Below are 19,457 nucleotides of genomic sequence, written 5' to 3' on the forward strand. Positions count from 1 at the left end.
CCCATCTAAAGAAGGGGCAGTAATTTATAAAGTTGTTTTTGTAATAAACATGCTCTGTCTTCTAGACAAGCAACTTTGAAAGGAGATTTGGTAAATCGTAACCTCGCTATGTTAAGGGCTGTGTGTGTTTCTAAGCTCTGTAGCACACTGTGCCCTCATAAAGCACAGAAAGACTGAATAGGGTGATGACATGCAACTATATTGCTTCTAAAACATCATGTAAATGATCCACTGAAGCTTTTTAATACATAATCATGCAGTTTTCCATTTTGGTAGAAATCTGACCCTTATTTCAACATCTGAAAAGTTAGAAATAAAAGTGGAGAGAGTACGAAGAAAACTGTGTTTCTTCCTTTCGGAGGAAAACCCAGCTGTCTTGGCCCTTCCCAGCAAAATAACATAGTTGGGAAAGATGACATTTGCTCCAGTTATGGAAAATTATTTTGGCAACAATGATGTTTCTATATTTTTCCTTTTAAGCACCTCAATAACTTAAAAAGTTTTTTGAAACCAGTTTTTGCCCTTTTGTTTCTCTCTTAAAGCAGTTTTGTTATCTTGGGATTGCTTAGTTTAGAATATATTTCTGGTAGGCAACATACAACCAAGATGTAAATGTGTTTATGATTGGAAAATAGTTGTGAGAAAAAACAACCACATTTGGGGCCTCCTCGTGTCTGTGATACCCACATAAAATGGTTAACAGAATTCCAGAGCCTGCTTAAAACCCACTAGGTTTAAAGACCCTGACTGTTGGCAAACTCAATTTGCTGCCAGTATCTTAGTCTATAATACCTGTTGGAGGGCGCCACCTACTGGTTTGACTTAAAATTGCTGCCAGTGTTGTGTAACAGATTTTCTGCAGAATTTGTGGTTTTTAGCATTCTTTAAAAATGATGGTAACATCCCCAGAGTACTGAGTTACTGGTGGGGAACTAAAGCCACTAAGTTAAGAGACTTCAGTTCTTCCCGTGTTCTGGCTGCTTCTCAGTTCTATGGAAGGCACGTTAGAGACATTGCGGTCACTCTTCTCTGACCCAAAGATAGTCTGTAGTAGTGGCAAAGTGGTCTGTCTACCCAGAGGTAAGCACAGTGGGTACAGGAATACAGGCTTTTCGCAAATAAACCAAATCCTGATTTGTGTTCATATGTTTGATTCTCTTCCTAAATCCGGTTCCTTTCTAGCTTAGCCTCTCCTCTCATTTTTTTATTGAAAGTTTTAATTGTAGAATTCACTCTAAAGTTGGCACACAGGTGTATATGAAGCTGTCACCTTCCCTCCCCCACTCCCAGGAAGCCCTTGTTAACAGGTTAGGGTACATCATTTTCTTTGCATGCCCTTTATCTTGTGCCCTATCCTGCGACTAGTACTAAAAGCATAACCGGTCATTTTACAAGCTACCACGTAGGGAACAATGTGCTGTTCGATTTGATTCTCTTCCTAGCGATATTTGAACTTTGCACAGACTTTTTTGTTGTTGCTGTTTTCCAGTGATACATTATTTAGTTAGGAGTTTCGAAATGAGGTATTCTAATCCTCCCATTCCTTCTTCATTTATTAGCTGAAATACTTCCATAATGAGAAATACTAATATTCCCTCCGTCACTACTGAGTTTCTCTAAGGCACAGTCTGAACAAATGGAAACATCCATTTACAGCTCTTTTTAAAATAAAAGTAAATCAGGTTTGGTTAAACATGCTTTATATTAGACTTTTCTCTCTTAGGGTTGCAAGTCTTGCAGCGCACTAATTTCCTTAAATTTAGATAAAACAAAAATTAAAGAATGAAAGTAACTTAAGTAATGTCTCAAAATGATACAAGAATGAGCAGGTTAATGTGTAATTCATTTCTAAATGGGTTCAGTGGTCATTAGGAAAATTGATTTAAGGCTTTATGGGCTAAATGGTGGCGTTAGCATTTGAACCAAAATGAACTCCAGAGCCCATCATCTCACGTCCACTGTGCTGCTCTCACTGGGAGGGGAGGGTGCAGGTGAGGTGAGGAGAGGCTAGGAAGCTCTTCCCGTGGTGCAGTTGTAAAGTGACCCGGCCCTTAATGAGATCTCACGGAGGACATAGGCAGCCGTGAGCTCTTACAGCGACTTTAATCTGAGGGTGTTTTTCAGGGTGTGTGTGGGGGGGGGGCGGGGCGGTGACCTCTAATAAAGCACAGAGGACTGAATAGGGTGGTGATACGCAACTATATTACTTCTGAAACGTCATGTTAGCAAAGAGGCAAATGCCTGATGGTGTTCCAGAAGTTGGAACCAACAAATTTAATGCTCTTGGTACAGGATATATATAAAAAATTTGAGTGCATATCTATTGATATAAACTATTTAAAGCTTGCTTTGTTTTGTCTTAATTCTAATTTTCTTTTCCTAAAACATTGTGGGTAAAGATTTTAGGAAGTAGATTAAAGAGATGTCCTTTTACATGTGAAAGGAGTTGCCCCATGGGAGGGCTAGATGCAATTCATGGGTCTCCTGACCTGGGCTCTTTTCCTTAGACACCTGAGAATCTGAGGGCTTTTATTTAGAAGGATTTGCATCAAGATACTGTCAGAGGAGTGGGTGGATCTATAAGGATTAATTCCATTTAAAAGGCTTGGGGGAGGGGTGGCCAGCCATGGGTCAGAGCTGCTGAATTATCTGACGACATTGCTATAAGCACATCTTTTGTTTAAGGTCCAGTATAGGACACTGGACAGCAAGTTTTAGAAACATCTATCTGTACAGCTGCCACACTGGGATCTGGTTAATAATAGATCTCAAAGCACAAAAGGGGTTTTCATCCTTCTTCTTGAAATCATCCATTTTTCACTGGTGGTTGGGGTGTGTTCTTGCCGGAAGACGTGAGGGTGGTAGCACCATTGATTTGAGCACCCTGGCTTCAGATTGTGTTCACAGATAACAGTACATCCTATGATGTAGGAATACAGGATTTTGAAGTCAGGGCCTTATGTTGGGTTAAAAACGATATTCACGGGTTGTCCCGAAACCCAGGAGAGGCTGTCTTCAAGGACGCAATGAAATGCAAAGAACAACACGGTATTTTATCATTGTGTGTGAAGCTATTTTAGTATAACCCATAGGGCATGGACCCAGCAAACCACCGATTACTGTCAGGAGGTGGGATGGGGATGGGGAGTTTTCATGCTAAGACATAGGAAGTAATCACGAACCAGGGACTGCTCAGCTCTTTCAGGTAGAACTCAGTCTGGAGCTTGTTCACTTTTCCACCCAAACCAAGTGATCTATAAAGACTTCACCTCTGCCCTGATCGGTTTGGCTCAGTGGATAGAGCATCGGCCTGCGGACTGAAGGGTCCCAGGTTCGATTCCGGTCAAGGGCATGTACCTTGGTTGCAGGCACATCCCCGGTGGGGGGTGTGCAGGAGGCAGCTGGTCGATGTTTCTCTCTCGTCGATGTCTCTAACTCTCTATCCCTCTCTCTTCCTCTCTGTAAAAAATCAATAAAATATATTTTTTAAAAAAAGACTTCACCTCTAACATGTAAACCAAACTTGGATAGTAAGTGCCTGAAGAGATCGCTGAAGATCTGAGTAGTAGCGAGGCGGTGATTCCCTCACCTGTGAAGTGCGGCCGGGGACTGAGCAGACGGAATGTTCTGTCCTGTGAGGGGGCAGTTGGCTTTATGTGGACTAGTGCTACAAGTGGACTAGTATAGAACAAAGAAGAAAACACATGGGTAACGAGCAAAATATTAGAAGCAGGGAAGAGAAAGACTGAACAAGGACAAGATGCATCTGGCTAAAGAGTGTCTGATTTTCTAATGAGAAATTTGCAAAAGAATGGGAGTGAGTACAAGCTAATATTCTTCACATATAAAAAGTGCTTAGAAAACAATAACAGTTGGGGGAGAGGGGGGGACCTGAGGACTCAAGACCTTAATAGGCATTTCTTAAAAGAAGAAATGCAAATGATAAATTTTAATTCAGTAATTAAATCCATTTAGAGTAAAAATAATTTGCCATTTTGATACTAGCAAATTGGCAGAATTTTGTTTTAAGTGATAATACACGTCGCTGGTAGAAATGTTGGGATTGGGAAACGGGTTCTGTTTTATTGATGGAAATAATACAGTATCTTTGCTGGATGGTATATCATATGCTTTGGAAAATGTACATGCTTGTCACCCAAGACTAAAACTTACTTTAAAAATTAACGATGTGCAACCTAAGTGCCCAGAAAAAAGGGATAATTTACATAAACTGATGTGGCATACTGAATTTGATGGTATGGAACGATGCTTACCGAAAAGAAACATTCTCCTCATAAATTGTCAAGTGAAATCATGGATACTAAATTCTGTGCATACTATAATCCCACGTAAAAAATGTGTAAGGATAAAAACAAAGATATTGCCCTAGCCAGTTTGGCTCGGTGGATAGAGCGTCAGCCTGCGGACTGAAGGGTCCCAGGTTCGATTCCGGTCAAGGGCATGTACCTTGGTTGTGGGCACATCCCCAGTGGGGTGTGCAGGAGGCGGCTGATCGATGTTTCTCTCTCATCAATGTTTCTAACTCTCTATCTCTCCCTTCCTCTCTAAAAAATCAATAAAATATATTTTTTTTTAAAAAAAGATATTAATGATGGTAGGTTCTAGGTTTTCTTTTTGCTTGTCTTTTTTCCCCCCTCATTTTTCTGTAAGGAAAAGTGTTTGACACTCATATGTAATGTGAACTTCTGTTGAGTTTGCACTACAGTCTTAAGATTTACTGCTTGGAAAGGGCTTTACTATTGTTCCAGAAATGTCCGGGTTTATGTATTTGAGTTAGGAATGCCAGTTGGCTCTCATCTGGTTATGACCATGGATTCTGGTTTTAATTATACAAAATGGCATCTTTCATAGGTAAGGGAAACAAATTCCAGCCATTCAGGAGGCGGGAGAGAGGAGGGAGCAGAGAAGGTGGGGGGGGGGGTGGCGCGAGGAATATTATGTTTTATTTTTACTAGTTTTTATTTAAAGTAACCTTGGGATTTAGATGGACGCTTTGTTTTGTTTTCCAGGCCAAACACCAGAGCACCCTAGAAAGCTTTAACTAAGAGAATGCTCATGTTCGACCCAGTTCCTGTCAAGCAAGAGGCGATGGACCCTGTCTCGGTGGTAAGTTTTCCAAAATCGAACATTTTCTTATTTATTCCAAGTGGCAATGCTACTGTCATGTGTTATGTTATTCCTTAAGGTTACTCGTTACTAAACAGGCATTTGGTAGGTACATTTTTCAAAGGCCCCGGTAGTCAGTGAGGTTCATACCCTACTAGCCACTGTGCATCCTTCCATAAATGGGACCTATGCTTCCTTAGGCCTGTGCCCCACATCCCTCAGCATACGGTCAGCACAGAACTTGGGCCACAGAAGTAGGTTTACAAAAACTCCTCAGTTTCCAGAGTTTTTAGTTGGAGCTCTCAGGCTTGTTGGTCAAAGCATAAGTTTAGCTAGACTGATTTTTTTTTTTTTACATTAATGTGCACCCAGGGACATTTTTAAATTAATTATATATTTTTTAATTTTTGAATGACTTTGTTTTTAATAGAAAAAAATGAACGAAAGCACAATGATGAAGCCCAGAGGGATGGGGTCGGGGAGTCACAGGGCATCCTGCTCCCCAGGCTCCTCTGCTGGCCTGGAGCTGTGCTCCCAGTCTGCGCCTGCTAGCCCCCCTCGATGGCATGGCCATGGCGCTCACAGTCTGGCCTCCTCCCTCTCACCTGCCTGGGCCTCCCGTAGGGAACGACCCAGACCAGTGGCAAACCTCTGCACACAACTCCGGTGTTTGCTCTGGATCCCGATGGCGTTCTCTAGCGTGGCCACGGCATCGATGGTCGATGTTCAGCTTTTGCTGTAAGGCTGTCTCGTCCAAGGGCTGTAGCTCCACGCTGCACAGAGCCGAGATGCAGGCCTAAGAGGCATCATAGATGGTGGTCAAGTTGTGGCCTCCCTCCAGGGCCAGCTGCTCAGCCCGGCCCCCTACTCAGGGACATTATTTTTCAAAACCTGTGGGCAGTGTTTACCATGGTGAGGAAGCAATATCTGAATGTACCTAAAAGAAATCAGCATCAAGAATATGATACAGGTGACTTAGAGGTGTTTTTTTTACTCAAGATCACCACCCTTATTATATAGAAGAATTTCTCAAACATGTTGGAGGTTTTCCTTCTTTTAATAGTGGAAGAAAAAGATATTCATTGGCTCTCATAGTGTTTAGGGTGTGTTCCATAGAGCTGATTTAAAAGATGAAAATAAAATAACAACCACTCAGTCCTTTTACATGTAAAAAAAAGTGTATTAAGAATAAAATGGTTTGCTTGAAAAACTATGACAACAGCGATATGGAGCTATGACTGTGTGAGAGATGCCTGGAGAGAAGCTAGTGAAAGAAAGAACTTGGCGGGGAGGAGGAATTTTATTTCACTTGGAAGAGTCTGGGTGGGCGGGAATTGTGTTCCTCGTCTTTTTCAGCACCTAGTGCTCAGCTGGCCCCTCTGTGGGCTGGAATCTTCTAGATGCTGCTTTTGGGCCACCGGGAGACTAGTAATTAGTCCAAGTGTTTATGGGACCTGGGTGACAACAGGAAGGTGTGTCCCACTGCAAAGCAGGGAGGGGCTTAGACTTGAGGGGATCTGGTTTAGCAAATATGAAGTAAGAAGGCAATTCTCTCACTCTGTCTTGCTCTTTCCTTTCACGGGCTTGAAAAATATTCACGAGGGGGAAAACTTGGCCTGAGTTGCATATGAGAAGGTTGGTAATGACACGCTTGCAAAATTAGATCATCCTTATGCATGGGCTGTGGAGGTTCCTGCCAGAAATGTTTATACAACACACGGGGGTCAGTCAGGGGCCCTTGGAACTGAGTTGCCATGGCTGTTACGAAGCCAGTGAAGTGTTTATCACTGGGTGCAATGAAAAGTTAAGTCAGAGTGGCTTTAAGGAAATAACATTTACATTCCAGCATAATAACTGGATAACTGAGTGTCTGAATATGAAAACTGGGCAGTAAGAATTTTATTAATCAAAACAGCGAACTGACTTCTGATGTTATTCAGTGCTGTCATCGCATTCCTCAACCCTTCCCCCAACTGTGGCATGGTCACATTGGAGGAAAATTAAGGTGTAAAATTTCTCCCATTAATTATATCCTTGAAATATGAATAGGTTTTTAGTACCGGAGAGTATGATTAGTTTTCTAAATGATGCAGAACCATCAATGACGCATTTTACTATTCACTGTACTTCCAGTGCTTTTAAGCAAGCATGGAAATAGGAGGGCTCCAGAGCCTAATTTCAAGCTAAGAATGAAACTGCGCATTGCTAAGTTAGTTATGATGTAATTAAGTGCAAGAAAACGCACCTAACTGAAAACAGGAAGTAAAATGCACTTGAAGATTAATACATGAACCTAGAATATATAGAAGTGTTTTTGCAAATAATGGTCATTTTCTCCTTCATGCTCGAGTTTGCAACTTCAGCCAACTCTCACAGAAATTAGTTTGTTTCACCAACAGTTAGTGTCTGTCCTTACAGTGAAGTTCCTTTTTAATTCAGTGAAACCCAGTTAACTGAAAAATTTGGAGACTAGGGTGCTGTGATTATTTTCTTAACAAAATGAAATAAGCTTTTGTTTTCACTCTTTTAAAAAATATATATTTTTATTGATTTCAGAGAGGAAGGGAGAGGGAGAGAGAGAGAGAAACATCAACAATGAGAGAGAATCATTGGTCAGCTGCCTCCTGCATGCCCCCCCACTGGGGATCAAACCTGCAACCTTCAACCCAGGCACGTGCCCTGACAGGGAATCGAGTCATGATCTCCTGTTCATAGGTCGAGGTTCAACCACTGAGCCACGCCATCCAGACTGTTTTTACTCTTAAATCTTCAAATTTTATCTCTCCTGCCTTTGTAGGTGGAGTGTATGAAACCTAATTTCTTATTTTTTTATTCCTTTTTTTTTTCCTCCTTAGTTCCATCTTTGATCTGAAAGTTGAAGTCTTTGGTTATTCAAGTCTATGTTTTAAACATTAAGGCAGTATAGAATAATTTGTAAGAGGAATTTTGTTTTAATTCCACATAGAATAAAAATATCTTATGGTGATTTATCTTCCCTCCCTGCCCCCCTTTTTCTTAAAATGGGAGCATAGCAGAAGCAATCTGCCTATTTGGTATTTTGCTATAATTTAGAGAAAGTGAGGAAATGCCATCTCTCACTTACCGCATATAAGCCTTCCTACCATCCTGTGCTTTGAGGCAATAGTCAGGCTTGATACTGTCTTTTTGTTTTTTAACATATTTTATTGATTTTTTTATAGAGAGGAAGGGAGAGGGATAGAGAGCTAGAAACATCGATGAGAGAGAAACATCGATCAGCTGCCTTCTGCACACCCCCTACTGGGGATGTGCCCGCAACCAAGGTACATGCCCTTGACCGGAATCGAACCTAGGACCCTTGAGTCTGCAGGCCGATGCTGTATCCACTGAGCCAAACTGGTTAGGGTTTGATACTGTCTTATTAGAAGGTACAAGAATCAGGAGAGGAGACCCTGCCTGCTCAGGTCTGTGCCTGGGTCTCTGCTACTTACTCTCAATGCAAAGTTCGCAAAACTGCCAGCAGCTGCCTGAGCCTTTTTTTAAAATTATTATTATTATTATTATTTGTAAAATTGGAGATTATAATTTATAAACCGTAGACGTCATGTGAATGAATGTAAAATGTGCATGTGAAGGAATTGTTTTTACCCATTCATTTCCAAAGAAAGTTAAAGAATTTAACTCAGGAGATGAGCAAGAAAACAAATTTTTAAAAAGTATTCTTTCTTACTCTGTTCCTACAGGAAGGTTACTTTTGAAGAAAGTACATTTCTTTTTCTTTTTTTTTTTAAATGAAAATTGTTATCTAACAGACTCCTGACAGACTGAGAAGCACTTAACAGCTCCTCTGCTCTGTTCCAGCAGGAACTGTTCACGGCTCTCCCGCGCCTGGTAGAAAGGGAGCTTTCTGCTTGTGTTTGCATAGAGAGGCATGACATTTGCAGTTTCCAGAGCGTGTGTTTATGCACGCACCACACCTTTCTGCCCTGGGAGCCCCACCCTTCGTATGAAGATTCCTTTGACTTGCCATCACCCTGTCACGGATGTTCACTTCTTTTTCGTATTCATGAATAGTGAAATAGAGACTTTATCCACTTTAACTCCCTTGTAATGGAAACCTCACCAAAAGTATTCCCAATAAAATAAGGAACTATTGAAATTCTCACTTGAGTATAAAGTGATAGCTTTGGAAAAGTGTCCCAAACCAACCCTTTTCGAAAAGTAAAGCCAGTACCACCCCCGGATGGAAGGAGGGGGAGAATCCCTTGCGTGAGCTCTGTCTTCAGGCTGCTGGGCTCCAGCACACGGAGCCTCCTTGGCTCTGAGCATGTGGAAGGGGGAGGGGAGGGTGGCATTGGATGTCCTTCAGTGGCCACAGGCGCTTTTCACACTTGCCTCTGATTCGGATTAGGGGCCCGGGCGGCCACGCCTATTTGCATTGCTTAGTTAGAAGACAGGAATGGTCTGGAACAGAAAGGGAGCAACTGTTTGCCAGGGTGTGCACACCCGGAGCAAACCCCGCATCAGTCCTTCCACTGTGGGGCACCGGGTTGTTATGAGCTGATGGCAGGAGCTTGTGCGCTCCACCCAGTAATCCGAAGGCTCTGATCGACATTGCTAGGAAATGTGCTAGTGAGGCAGTTTGAGGAGCCGCATTTCTTCACCCTTTCGGGAGGCGGCCGGGCTGGAAAGAGTTACTCCTGTGCTCCGCTGTGTGCCCAAAGGTGTCTCCTTACTTTTAGCCCTGTGGCCTCACAAACACCACACCGCAGTCAGCAGTCAGCGTAGGGCACAGGGGTCATTCGCTGGAGAGCAGACGCGCAGCAAAACTGCATCGTGTTTAGAATACTTGGCTTTCTGTATGGCTGTCTCTTTTCCTTTATGGCGTGAGAAACCTGGGAATATTATTGACTTTGCCAATCTCCCGGGTCCTCAATTCCTACTTTCCTTAAACTCACCCACAGATAGAAAAATCCAGCAACGACAGCAATAAAAGCGTGTCCTCGTTTTGCTTCCCATTGAGCTGCCAATAACTTGGCGTTAAAATCTAGGTCATAGGGAGCTCTTGGAAGAATAGGGCTGACAGTAAGGGAGAAGCTACATTTTGGTGAGTAGAGACAACTAATGCTGCCTCCCATCTCCTGACTTTTTGTTTCTAGTATCAGAGCTTCTGCACTTTAGAGAATTATATGTAAAGCAGATTAAACTTTAGAACCAGGGGACATCCTCCCCCCACCCCCCGTGTTTAATTACTTCCTTAAACCCTCATTGTACACAGTTTGTAATATTTTTTTTGTTAGTGAGTCTTGTGCCTCTTTCAATATTTCAATTGAAATATATTTAATGTTAATATTGCTGTATGTTTGGAGCCCTCACAACTTGTGGGGTGCCTGGGGCTGAAGAAAGTTAGAAATAGTCTTTTCTTCATTTGATTCTCTATACATTAACTCAAAGCTGTTTTTAAAAACAACATTTATATATTTTAGATTTCCTGATTTTATTTCCTTCATGTCTTTGCTTTTAAGCAGATTTATTAATGCATATTCTTCCCTCCCCTTTTTAAATTGTTTTTAAGTGATATACCAGATTTTAATACTAAAAATTAGTATTTTTATTCTATATCTGTTATTGAGAGCCGTGCCATTCAAAAGGCGGTCTGTGCACCTTCTGCCACCTCCCAGTCATTGAGAATCTACAGTTTAACAAGATCCCCAGTGAATTTGTGAAGCCCTGATTAGGAGGATCAAAGCCCATTTAGTGCACTCCTTGTATGAGAAAAGAGAAGGGAACCATAGGGCTGCAGGGTGTTTAAGCTCAGGCATAGGCTACCTCGTTGAATCCAATTGTGATTTTAGCCTCACAACCTTCTAGGAGGAGCTTTGCCATATCCTGATGGCACCTGTACTGCTAATATTTAGTTAGTAATATTTCTTGCCCTCTTTTATAGAATTGCTTTTGTTAACATAATTTTTTAACAGGGAACATTATATCACTACTGTAAAAAAAAAAAAGTTTTTTCGTATGCATTTAAATAAACGCCTATTTTAAAGCACTGTATGTTCACCGGGTGCCAGGCCGCAGGCATCACTGTTCTAGGCCAGTGGTCGGCAAACTCATTAGTCAACAGAGCCAAATATCAACAGTACAACGATTGAAATTTCTTTTGAGAGCCACATTTTTTAAACTTAAACTATATAGGTAGGTACACTGTTATTAACTTAATTAGGGTACTCCTAAGGCTTACGAAGAGCCATACTCAAGGGGCCAAAGAGCCACGTGTGGCTCTCGAGCCGCAGTTTGCCGACCACGGTTCTAGACCATACAGATTATGATGATATGGATAAAGAAAGGACGAAAGAACAAAGTACTTAATCTTAAAGATGAGAAACTTCAAAAGATCAAAATCCAATGAACTGAAAATACTGCCTAGGACCTATCCCCTGATACTCCATGCTCGGTCCGGTCAGCCTGCAGTCGAGGCCAGGCGTCTGCATTTCAAAACAGCACAAGTGATTCTGATGCATAGCCAGGTAGAGAGCCCGTCCAGCAAGACCTGGAGAGGAAAGGGTGGGATCTCTGTCATAAGCCCCGTCAAAAACCACTGCTATCCCACAATGACTTGTAACTCACAATAGTGGCCACTGGAGGGTCTGGGGAGGCTTAGAAATTAACAGTGCATTCAGTCATTTAAGTACAGGTCCCCATTGGTGGGTTTTCTCAGTTGAATCAGGAGCTAGTATTGCCTCAGAATCATAAACACATAGGATTTAAGAGCTGGAAGACTGATACACCAAGGTTGTGGGTTCAATCCCCAGTCAGGGCACATACAATACTCAATCAATGAATGCATAAGTAAGTGAACAACAAAAACAACACTCTCTCTCTCCTTCCCCCTCCCTTCCTCTCTTCCTCTCTCTAAAACACAATAAATAAATAAAATGTTTTTAAAAGAGCTGGAAGAGAGGCACAGTATATTGCTTATCACTTTCACTGTAAAAGATTCAAATACGAGTAATTTTCTGCAGGAGGACTATACATGTGGTTATTAAAAATTTCCCTAAAATGCCTGCATGTATAGAAAATGGCTGGTGTTTAATTTTTTAAAGCATTCTACAGCAAGTACTCATTTTTAAATTACACTTAAGGAACGGAGCAATTTTAGTGAGCTCCATGGCCAAGAACATGAACCAGAATATGCAGCTGTTGTGACCTATTTATATTTAAAGCTGGTAGATGAGTTAGGTCATCCTGATATTAGAAGAGAGAAGGGTATTTGAAGGTAAAGTAGGTCAGTTGTAGAACAGATCATAGATTTGGGAGGAAACAAACCATTTTGTCTCTCTTCCAATATCTTCTTAGCTTAGCTTTTGAGAGTGGGGAGCAAGATGTAGAGAACACTGGGCCTCCCTCATTTCGAGCATCAGGGGGCCTGATTTGAGTCATATTATATTAGCTGTTTCTTACAGTTCTGTGTCATCCACAAATGTTTAAGTCGGGTCATCTTCTACACCCTCATTCAAACTGTGCATAGACCATTGAACAAGTTGGGGCCAAGGACATAGTTACCCTAATGTGGGCGGCCTTCAGTGTTAGGCGAGTAGGGTGACTGGCCATCCTGGTTTGCCTGAGACTGAGGCATTTCCTAGGTCGTAGGACTTTAATACTAAAACCAAGATAGTCCCGGGCAAATCAGGGCTGTTGGATGTCCCAGGCATGGATTCGTCAGCGGCTCCAGCCCACATGCAGCTCTATTTCTTCATGTTATAAAAAGCGTATCATGAGAAATGTTCAGTGCCCTGCCGCTGGGGTACACACTAAAGCCAGAGAGGGCATTTGCTGCCAGTTAAGAAGCTCCATCAGAAAAGCAACGAGGTTACTTGGCTTGGCTGGTTCTTGGTGAACCCCAATGCTGACTCCCAATGCTTAAAGCCCATAGGCTTCTGTTTCGTAACCTGTTGTTGGTAAGAATTTTGCACCTTAATTTGTGTTTGAAGCAAATGTACTTATTTGGCGGTTCCCATGTTGTTTTTTCCTTTCCAATAGTCATACCCATCTAATTACATGGAGTCCATAAAGCCCAGCAAGTATGGAGTCATCTACTCCACACCATTAGCCGACAAGTTCTTTCAGACCCCGGAGGTCCTGTCGCACGGGATGCAGATGGAGCCGGTGGACCTGACCGTCAACAAGCGGAGTTCACCGCCCTCGGCTGGGAATTCTCCTTCCTCACTGAAGTTCCAGTCCTCGCACCGGAGAGCCTCGCCCGGGTTGAGCATGCCATCGTCCAGCCCGCCCATGAAAAAGTACTCACCCCCGCCCCCGGGAGTGCAGCCCTTCAGCATGCCGCTGTCCATGCCGCCAGTGATGGCCGCTGCCCTGTCCAGGCACGGAATTCGGAGCCCGGGGATCCTGCCGGTCATACAGCCCGTCGTGGTGCAGCCCGTCCCCTTCATGTACACCAGTCACCTCCAGCAGCCGCTCATGGTGTCCTTGTCCGAGGAGATGGAAAACTCGAACAGTAGCATGCAAGGTAAATTTCAGAATCTCCAGTGTCTTCACCAGACAGCCTGGGGAGGGTGAAGAAAGCAGAGCCAAGCTCTTCAAAGGAAATATCCCAGTTAGAGTCTGCCTGAGGCATTTCCTTTTGTGTGTGTGTTTTTTGCCTTAAAGTGTTGATACTGGAAGAGCTCCCAAGAATCAGGCTGTCTGTTTAAAGCTATGAAATGATTACTTTCACTATATAATTGTCAACTTTGGGCTGGCAAGAATCTTGACTTTACATTTTGCTTCTTGGAATGCCAATACGGTTCTAGGTGCAAAGAGGCATTTAATAAATACCTTTAGATCATGGTGATTACTCAGGGCTATTAAAAGCACCTTCTTTATTAGAGTGGTCATGGTCAGAAGACGGGTTAAAAGGAGATAATAAAAAGTCATAAGGAAGAATCATTTGGGGGCTGGTGTCTTTAAAAGTCCAGTTTCCTAGGTACACTGCTTACTGGCAAAATAATGGGCCAGAGAAACAAGAACCCCCTCAGATTCATTGCTGCTCTGATTTGCCAAAGGCAGATAAATAGTCACACATCAGTGTTATAGATGGGACCCTGTGCAATAAGCTTTTTTACAAGCTGAAGTTGGTATATTGTACACACAGTGACTTTTCTATTTTTATTTTTTTAGTACCTGTAATTGAATCATATGAGAAGCCTATATTACAGAAAAAAATTAAAATAGAACCGGGGATCGAACCACAGAGGACAGATTATTATCCTGAAGAAATGTCACCCCCTTTAATGAACTCAGTGTCCCCCCCGCAAGCATTGTTGCAAGAGTAAGTATATTTAGGTCTACCCAGCATTTGGGTAGCAGCATGCATCTCGGGACCTGGAATGGAAGCCCAAGCTTCCAAGGTGTGGTGTGTGGATCGCCAGGAATGCCCTGTAGCATGTGGCAGCCACGGGGCAAGATGAGGGGATCTCTCCAAAAACAATGCTCTGTTACACGGACAGCATTATGACAATGAGTTCCAGTTACCACTGAGTTGGTCACCCATGATTTTGCCACCTTACCACACATATTGTTTTTATCTTATTTGTTCCCTCTTCCAGACTCCACACATAGTTTTTCCAGAATCTTAATCCCACCGTGGATTGAATCTGGTGTTCTAAATATTCACGGTTGAATCATGAAAACTCCATATGGACCCATGTTGTACTCCTACTTGTCACTTCCAATAGAGTCTCCTGTCTCCAGGATGAGGAATGTCTTGCATTAAAATCTTCAGGCCAACCACAAGCCCAAGAAAGTCACTCCCAAATAAGTCCTGTAAACAAGTGGTGGCAACAGAAATTGACCATGTAGCTCAGAGAAGCCCAGCCATGACACAGCTTATTCTCTAGTCGCTTAAATCCTGCCTGCCCCTAGAATGTTCCGTCTGCTTTGGGACTGCCATGGAGGGGAAAGTTCAGGCTGTGTTGGTCAGCAACCAAATACCTGAACGGTGGTTTGTTTTACATCTAACTTGCTGTAATATGACAGTGCCACACGCAGGTTAAATAATACCACTGATGGGATTGCCACTGTAGGTAACCTTGAAGCTTACCAGTGATGACGCTGGAAGCTGTGTTTGAAGTAGTTCAGAAACTGGCCTTTGGGTCTGACATCTTGGATCCCAGCTCCACTCCCTACCATATGTATGACTTCGGGCTAATCGCTTAATCTTGTTGCCTCTTTCCTCTCTATTTTCATTATTGGCCATAATTATTTTTCTTACTCTAATTGTCTTGTGTTCTGGTGCTTTTCACATTGGATTTAGTGGCCAGCTTCTTAGTACTGAGGCAACAATTGCCTCCCAAATCACTTTTCTCCAACTTAAACACATGTTCTGCCCACCTGGCTACTTGATCTTCTCCACCCCTCTCCCCTAAACAGTTAATAATTCTGCAACAGAATATGAATTCTCTGATTTTACTGGAATTCCAAATATTATCATTGTATCCACATTCAACCCAAGTAGATGCCCTTATAGTAGCTCATGTATTAATTGCCCAGTGAACCAAATCACAGTCAATTTCTGTTGTTGTCATATACTTGCTGGTAGGTGGAGAATGAATTTTCTTGCCCAGCCACATTGATAATAGAGTGTCTGATGGACTTGTACATTACTGCTTTTCAAAATTGCATCCCCTCCACCTCCAAAGGAAACTTTTCCAACTTTTATTCTCCCATAACAAGCATATGGGAGACAGGAAATGGAGAACTGAGGAGCCAGACATTAGATAACTCGCCTGTAATCACACTGTTCACAGCAAGAGGGGCCTGGGCTTGATCTCCTGCACCCGGATGAGGGCTCTTCCTGCCATTTTTAACCCATATCTAGCTGATTGCATCTGCGCATGCACTCGAGTGAAAGGAGAAAACAAACGATCCAAAACGGATACATCGTGTAGGCTGCACTGCTGCTTTTATTTATGATGACAGGTGTCTCTGGCAAGGTAACTGGCAATATGACTTGCACTTGTAATTGTTCCTACACAGATGATGGAAAAGATGCTCTAAAGCCAATTGCCCCCATAGGGAGCGATCCATTGACTGAAAGGGGTTATTCCAAAGCCCAGGTTATTATGAATTACAGTGTGAAGCATTATGGTATTTGAAAGCAATAAGCTGTGCCCTGAATGCTGCTGAAGATAAAATACTTTTTCTCTTCTTTCTTATTTTAAGTAATGTTCTTTGGATAATCTCAAGCTGGATGGCTTTTAATGATTAATGAGCAAGATGCTTAGTCTAATGCTGACCTAAGAATGCATTTTGCTTCTCAAAAAACTCAACAGATTAGCCACAACTGGGACATGTACTCTCCAAGTGATTTTCTCACAGATGTGATTAAGTAATGTCTTGGAGTGTGCCCAGTAGCAGCCCCCATAGGAAACCAGCTAGCCAGGAAGGAATCATTGGAAACCAAGCGTCTAGTAGCATTATGATGAGGCAGCCCCAATATTTGCCTCAAGAAAACCTTTCTTTAGAGGCAGACTTCAAAACACAGCTTTGAAATCCATTTGCTTGACCATAGAGCTACTTGCTCTACAATTACTTGTAAAGGCACTCAAGTGTATATCAGATTGCTTCTGCTGTATATTTGCATGTGTGAGAATGTATAACAAACAGCTTAAGAAGAAAAAATCAAACAGCTTAAGGATCAGGTTGTTCCATTTAGTTGTATATATGATTGGTAGCAAACTTGAGAGGTCGGCTTAGCTCAAAGCAATGACCAGGTCTCCGATATTTAATAGCTGTTCTAACTCCTTGGTTGTAATGTTCCCAAACGGCCTCTTTTAAAATGAGTAGTGAGGAGGCCAAGAAGGGTGAGATCCCAAGATCCTGATCTCTAGCCTCAGCCTGTACTAACATCTGGCTCTTTAGAGATGGGGCTGCTCACCACCCTCAGAATGGTGGTGCCTTTCGAGGTAGATGTTAGCTGGTATAGAGATTTCCTGATCCGGTGTGGAGACATTAAAAGAACAAAACAACACGCTTCATGAAATTAAACAATGTAGGGGCTACATTTACAAATAGATTTCAGAACCTTGAATTATGAACAGCTACCGTTGAGTAGATTTACATCTGGAACAGATATTGTTCTCTTTTTTTAAAAAAAAAATATTTTTTACTTTAGAGAGAGGGGCAGGGAGAAGAGGAAGAGAGAAACATTAATTGGTTGCCTTCTGTATGTGCCTCAACCAGGGACTGAACCGAAAACCCAGGCATGGGCCCTGGCCTGGAATCAAACAGGCAACCTTTCCGTACACAGGACAACATTTAACCACTGAGCCACTCCGGCAGGGCCACGTATTGTTCTTAAATGCTTTGTGTACATTACTCACAACCACCTTCCGAGATCGTATCATCCTCCCCATTCCACAGAGTGGATATCAACACCTTGCCCCCAGGGTCCCAGGGTCCCAGGGTCCCAGGGTCCCAGGGGCTATCTGCTCCAGAGCGGGACTGTCAGCTGGGACTTAAGCTGGAGCACACAGCTCTTTAGCATACCTTTATGCACACAACAAGCAACTGGAAAACACATTCCTTAACTACTGCACAGAAACGATTAGGCTGATTCGCAACCCATAAAATCTAACAATTGGGAGAGACTTCTAAAATCATCTAATACTCTTTTCAGTATCCCAGAGCATATGAGATACATTTAATCATTTTTTTCCTCAGAATTTTATTTCCTGAAGGTCTCTTAGTGAAGATGAAACATTTTCAATCAGTGGGATTAAAGTTGAAAGTTAAAAATAAACTGATAACCTTTTCCTTTTTATTGAAGAATTTTAAATTGATAAAAAAAAAAAAACTATATCTGTTCATAAACTTCTCACTTCTCTATTTTCTCTGTATATTTATAAAATTTAAGTCTTGTCTTTTTCCCCCCTCACTAGGTCATGTTCACTTTTCTATGTATTTAAACTTGGCCATTTGTTTTTCTGTATCGCCCCTCTAAGGATCAGGATAGGAAGGTAAAGTGACAGTTGTCTTTGCTAATAATAAAAGTGAGAAAATGTGAGGTCATTTAAATACAGCTTTGATTTTCTTCTAGTTGCTTCCTAGCATGCCTGAAAAAGTTACTGATAAAAGACATGTATTTAAATTTTAACCAAGATAAAAAATCAAGTTTCATTTCACGGATTCCCTTTTGATTTATATAATTAAATTTTATTATCTTTTTTTTAAATCTCATTAAGTTCCTTTTTTCCTTCTCACCAATCTTTTTTCTCCCTTTGCACACTTGTGTAAAACATTCATATGTTATGTGGAACATCTTAAGAACTTTAGGTTCAAATTTTTAAAAATACATTTTTTTTTATTGATTTCAGAGAGGAAGGGAGAGGGAGAGAGAGGTAGAAACATCAATGATGAGAGCGAATCATTAATTGGCTGCCTTCTCCATGCCACACTGGGGCTCAAGATCACAACTTGGGCATGTGCCCTGACCAGGAATTGAACCATAACCTGGTTCATAGGTTGACGCTCAACCACTGAGCCCCACCGGCCCAGAATTAGGTTCAAATTTAAAAGAAAAGTCTTTTGTTATAGTTGGAGGCCAACTACATAACTTTGTAATGTTTCAGGTAGTTGGTCATTAGGAAAGCAAATGAATGGGTTAAAATGAATGAATGGGTTAGAAATTTTAATTAACATTAATCAGCAGAAGTCTGGGAAAACTACAGACCTTTCCCAGCTCTTTCCCATCTGCCTTTTCTCTCCAACTACCTTTCTGAAAAAGAAGTCCACAGTAATGATGTTTAACATGATTTGATTTATGCAAATGCAGGATATGAGTCTGGGTGAGAGCAATCAGGGAGGTAGGGAGAATGTCAGGGGTCCCTGAGAGGGCTGACCTACAGTGTGGTTGCCTGAGACTTAGGAATCTGACCTTTCCCTAAAGAACAATAAATAAAAGTAAGGATGGCCTGTGAATAGTAGTAGAGTGTCCAGCATTACCTAGGGCCACAACATTCTATAAACAGGCAAATTTTTATTGAGGCAAAGAGACTCCTAGCACTTTGCACCTCCCTGCAGCGTAGCACCTAACTCTTCTTACTGTCATTACTTATCTACATGTCTGTCTCCCCCTAGAGTGTGAGCTCCTCGAGGGCAGGAACCCTGTTTTTATTCATCTTTGTGTCCCGGTGCCAAGCACAGTGCCTGGCTTATGGTAGGTGCTCACTCAATGTTTGTTGAATGAATATAGCAGTGCTTCTTGGGTTGATGAGCTAATTTCTTTTTGTTTATTTCGTTGGGTTTTGTTTGTTTTTGCCCAGTGTTGTTAATGCTTTTGATAGAGTAAA

General features: G+C 42.0%; 1 protein-coding gene and 1 long non-coding RNA gene across 3 annotated transcripts in view; both read left to right on the forward strand.

The window, feature by feature from the left end:
- KLF3 (Kruppel like factor 3) overlaps positions 1-19,457 on the forward strand; it is a 36,085-nt gene that overhangs the window by 10,783 nt on the left and 5,845 nt on the right. For both annotated transcript variants that reach the window (XM_036331317.1, XM_036331325.1), the window contains exons 2-4: positions 5,031-5,127; positions 13,150-13,636; positions 14,287-14,437. In XM_036331317.1, coding sequence (XP_036187210.1) covers positions 5,071-5,127; positions 13,150-13,636; positions 14,287-14,437 — 695 coding nt within the window. In that variant the 5' untranslated portion in view covers positions 5,031-5,070. The remainder of the gene's footprint in view (positions 1-5,030; positions 5,128-13,149; positions 13,637-14,286; positions 14,438-19,457) is intronic.
- On the forward strand, positions 14,632-19,277 carry LOC118667620. Its single transcript, XR_004971346.1, has 3 exons — positions 14,632-16,100; positions 18,048-18,125; positions 19,246-19,277. It is a non-coding gene; the product is annotated as an uncharacterized LOC118667620 (long non-coding RNA).

The sequence above is a fragment of the Myotis myotis genome, unplaced genomic scaffold, assembly GCF_014108235.1.
Source record: "Myotis myotis isolate mMyoMyo1 unplaced genomic scaffold, mMyoMyo1.p scaffold_m19_p_1, whole genome shotgun sequence".
NCBI lineage: Eukaryota > Metazoa > Chordata > Mammalia > Chiroptera > Vespertilionidae > Myotis > Myotis myotis.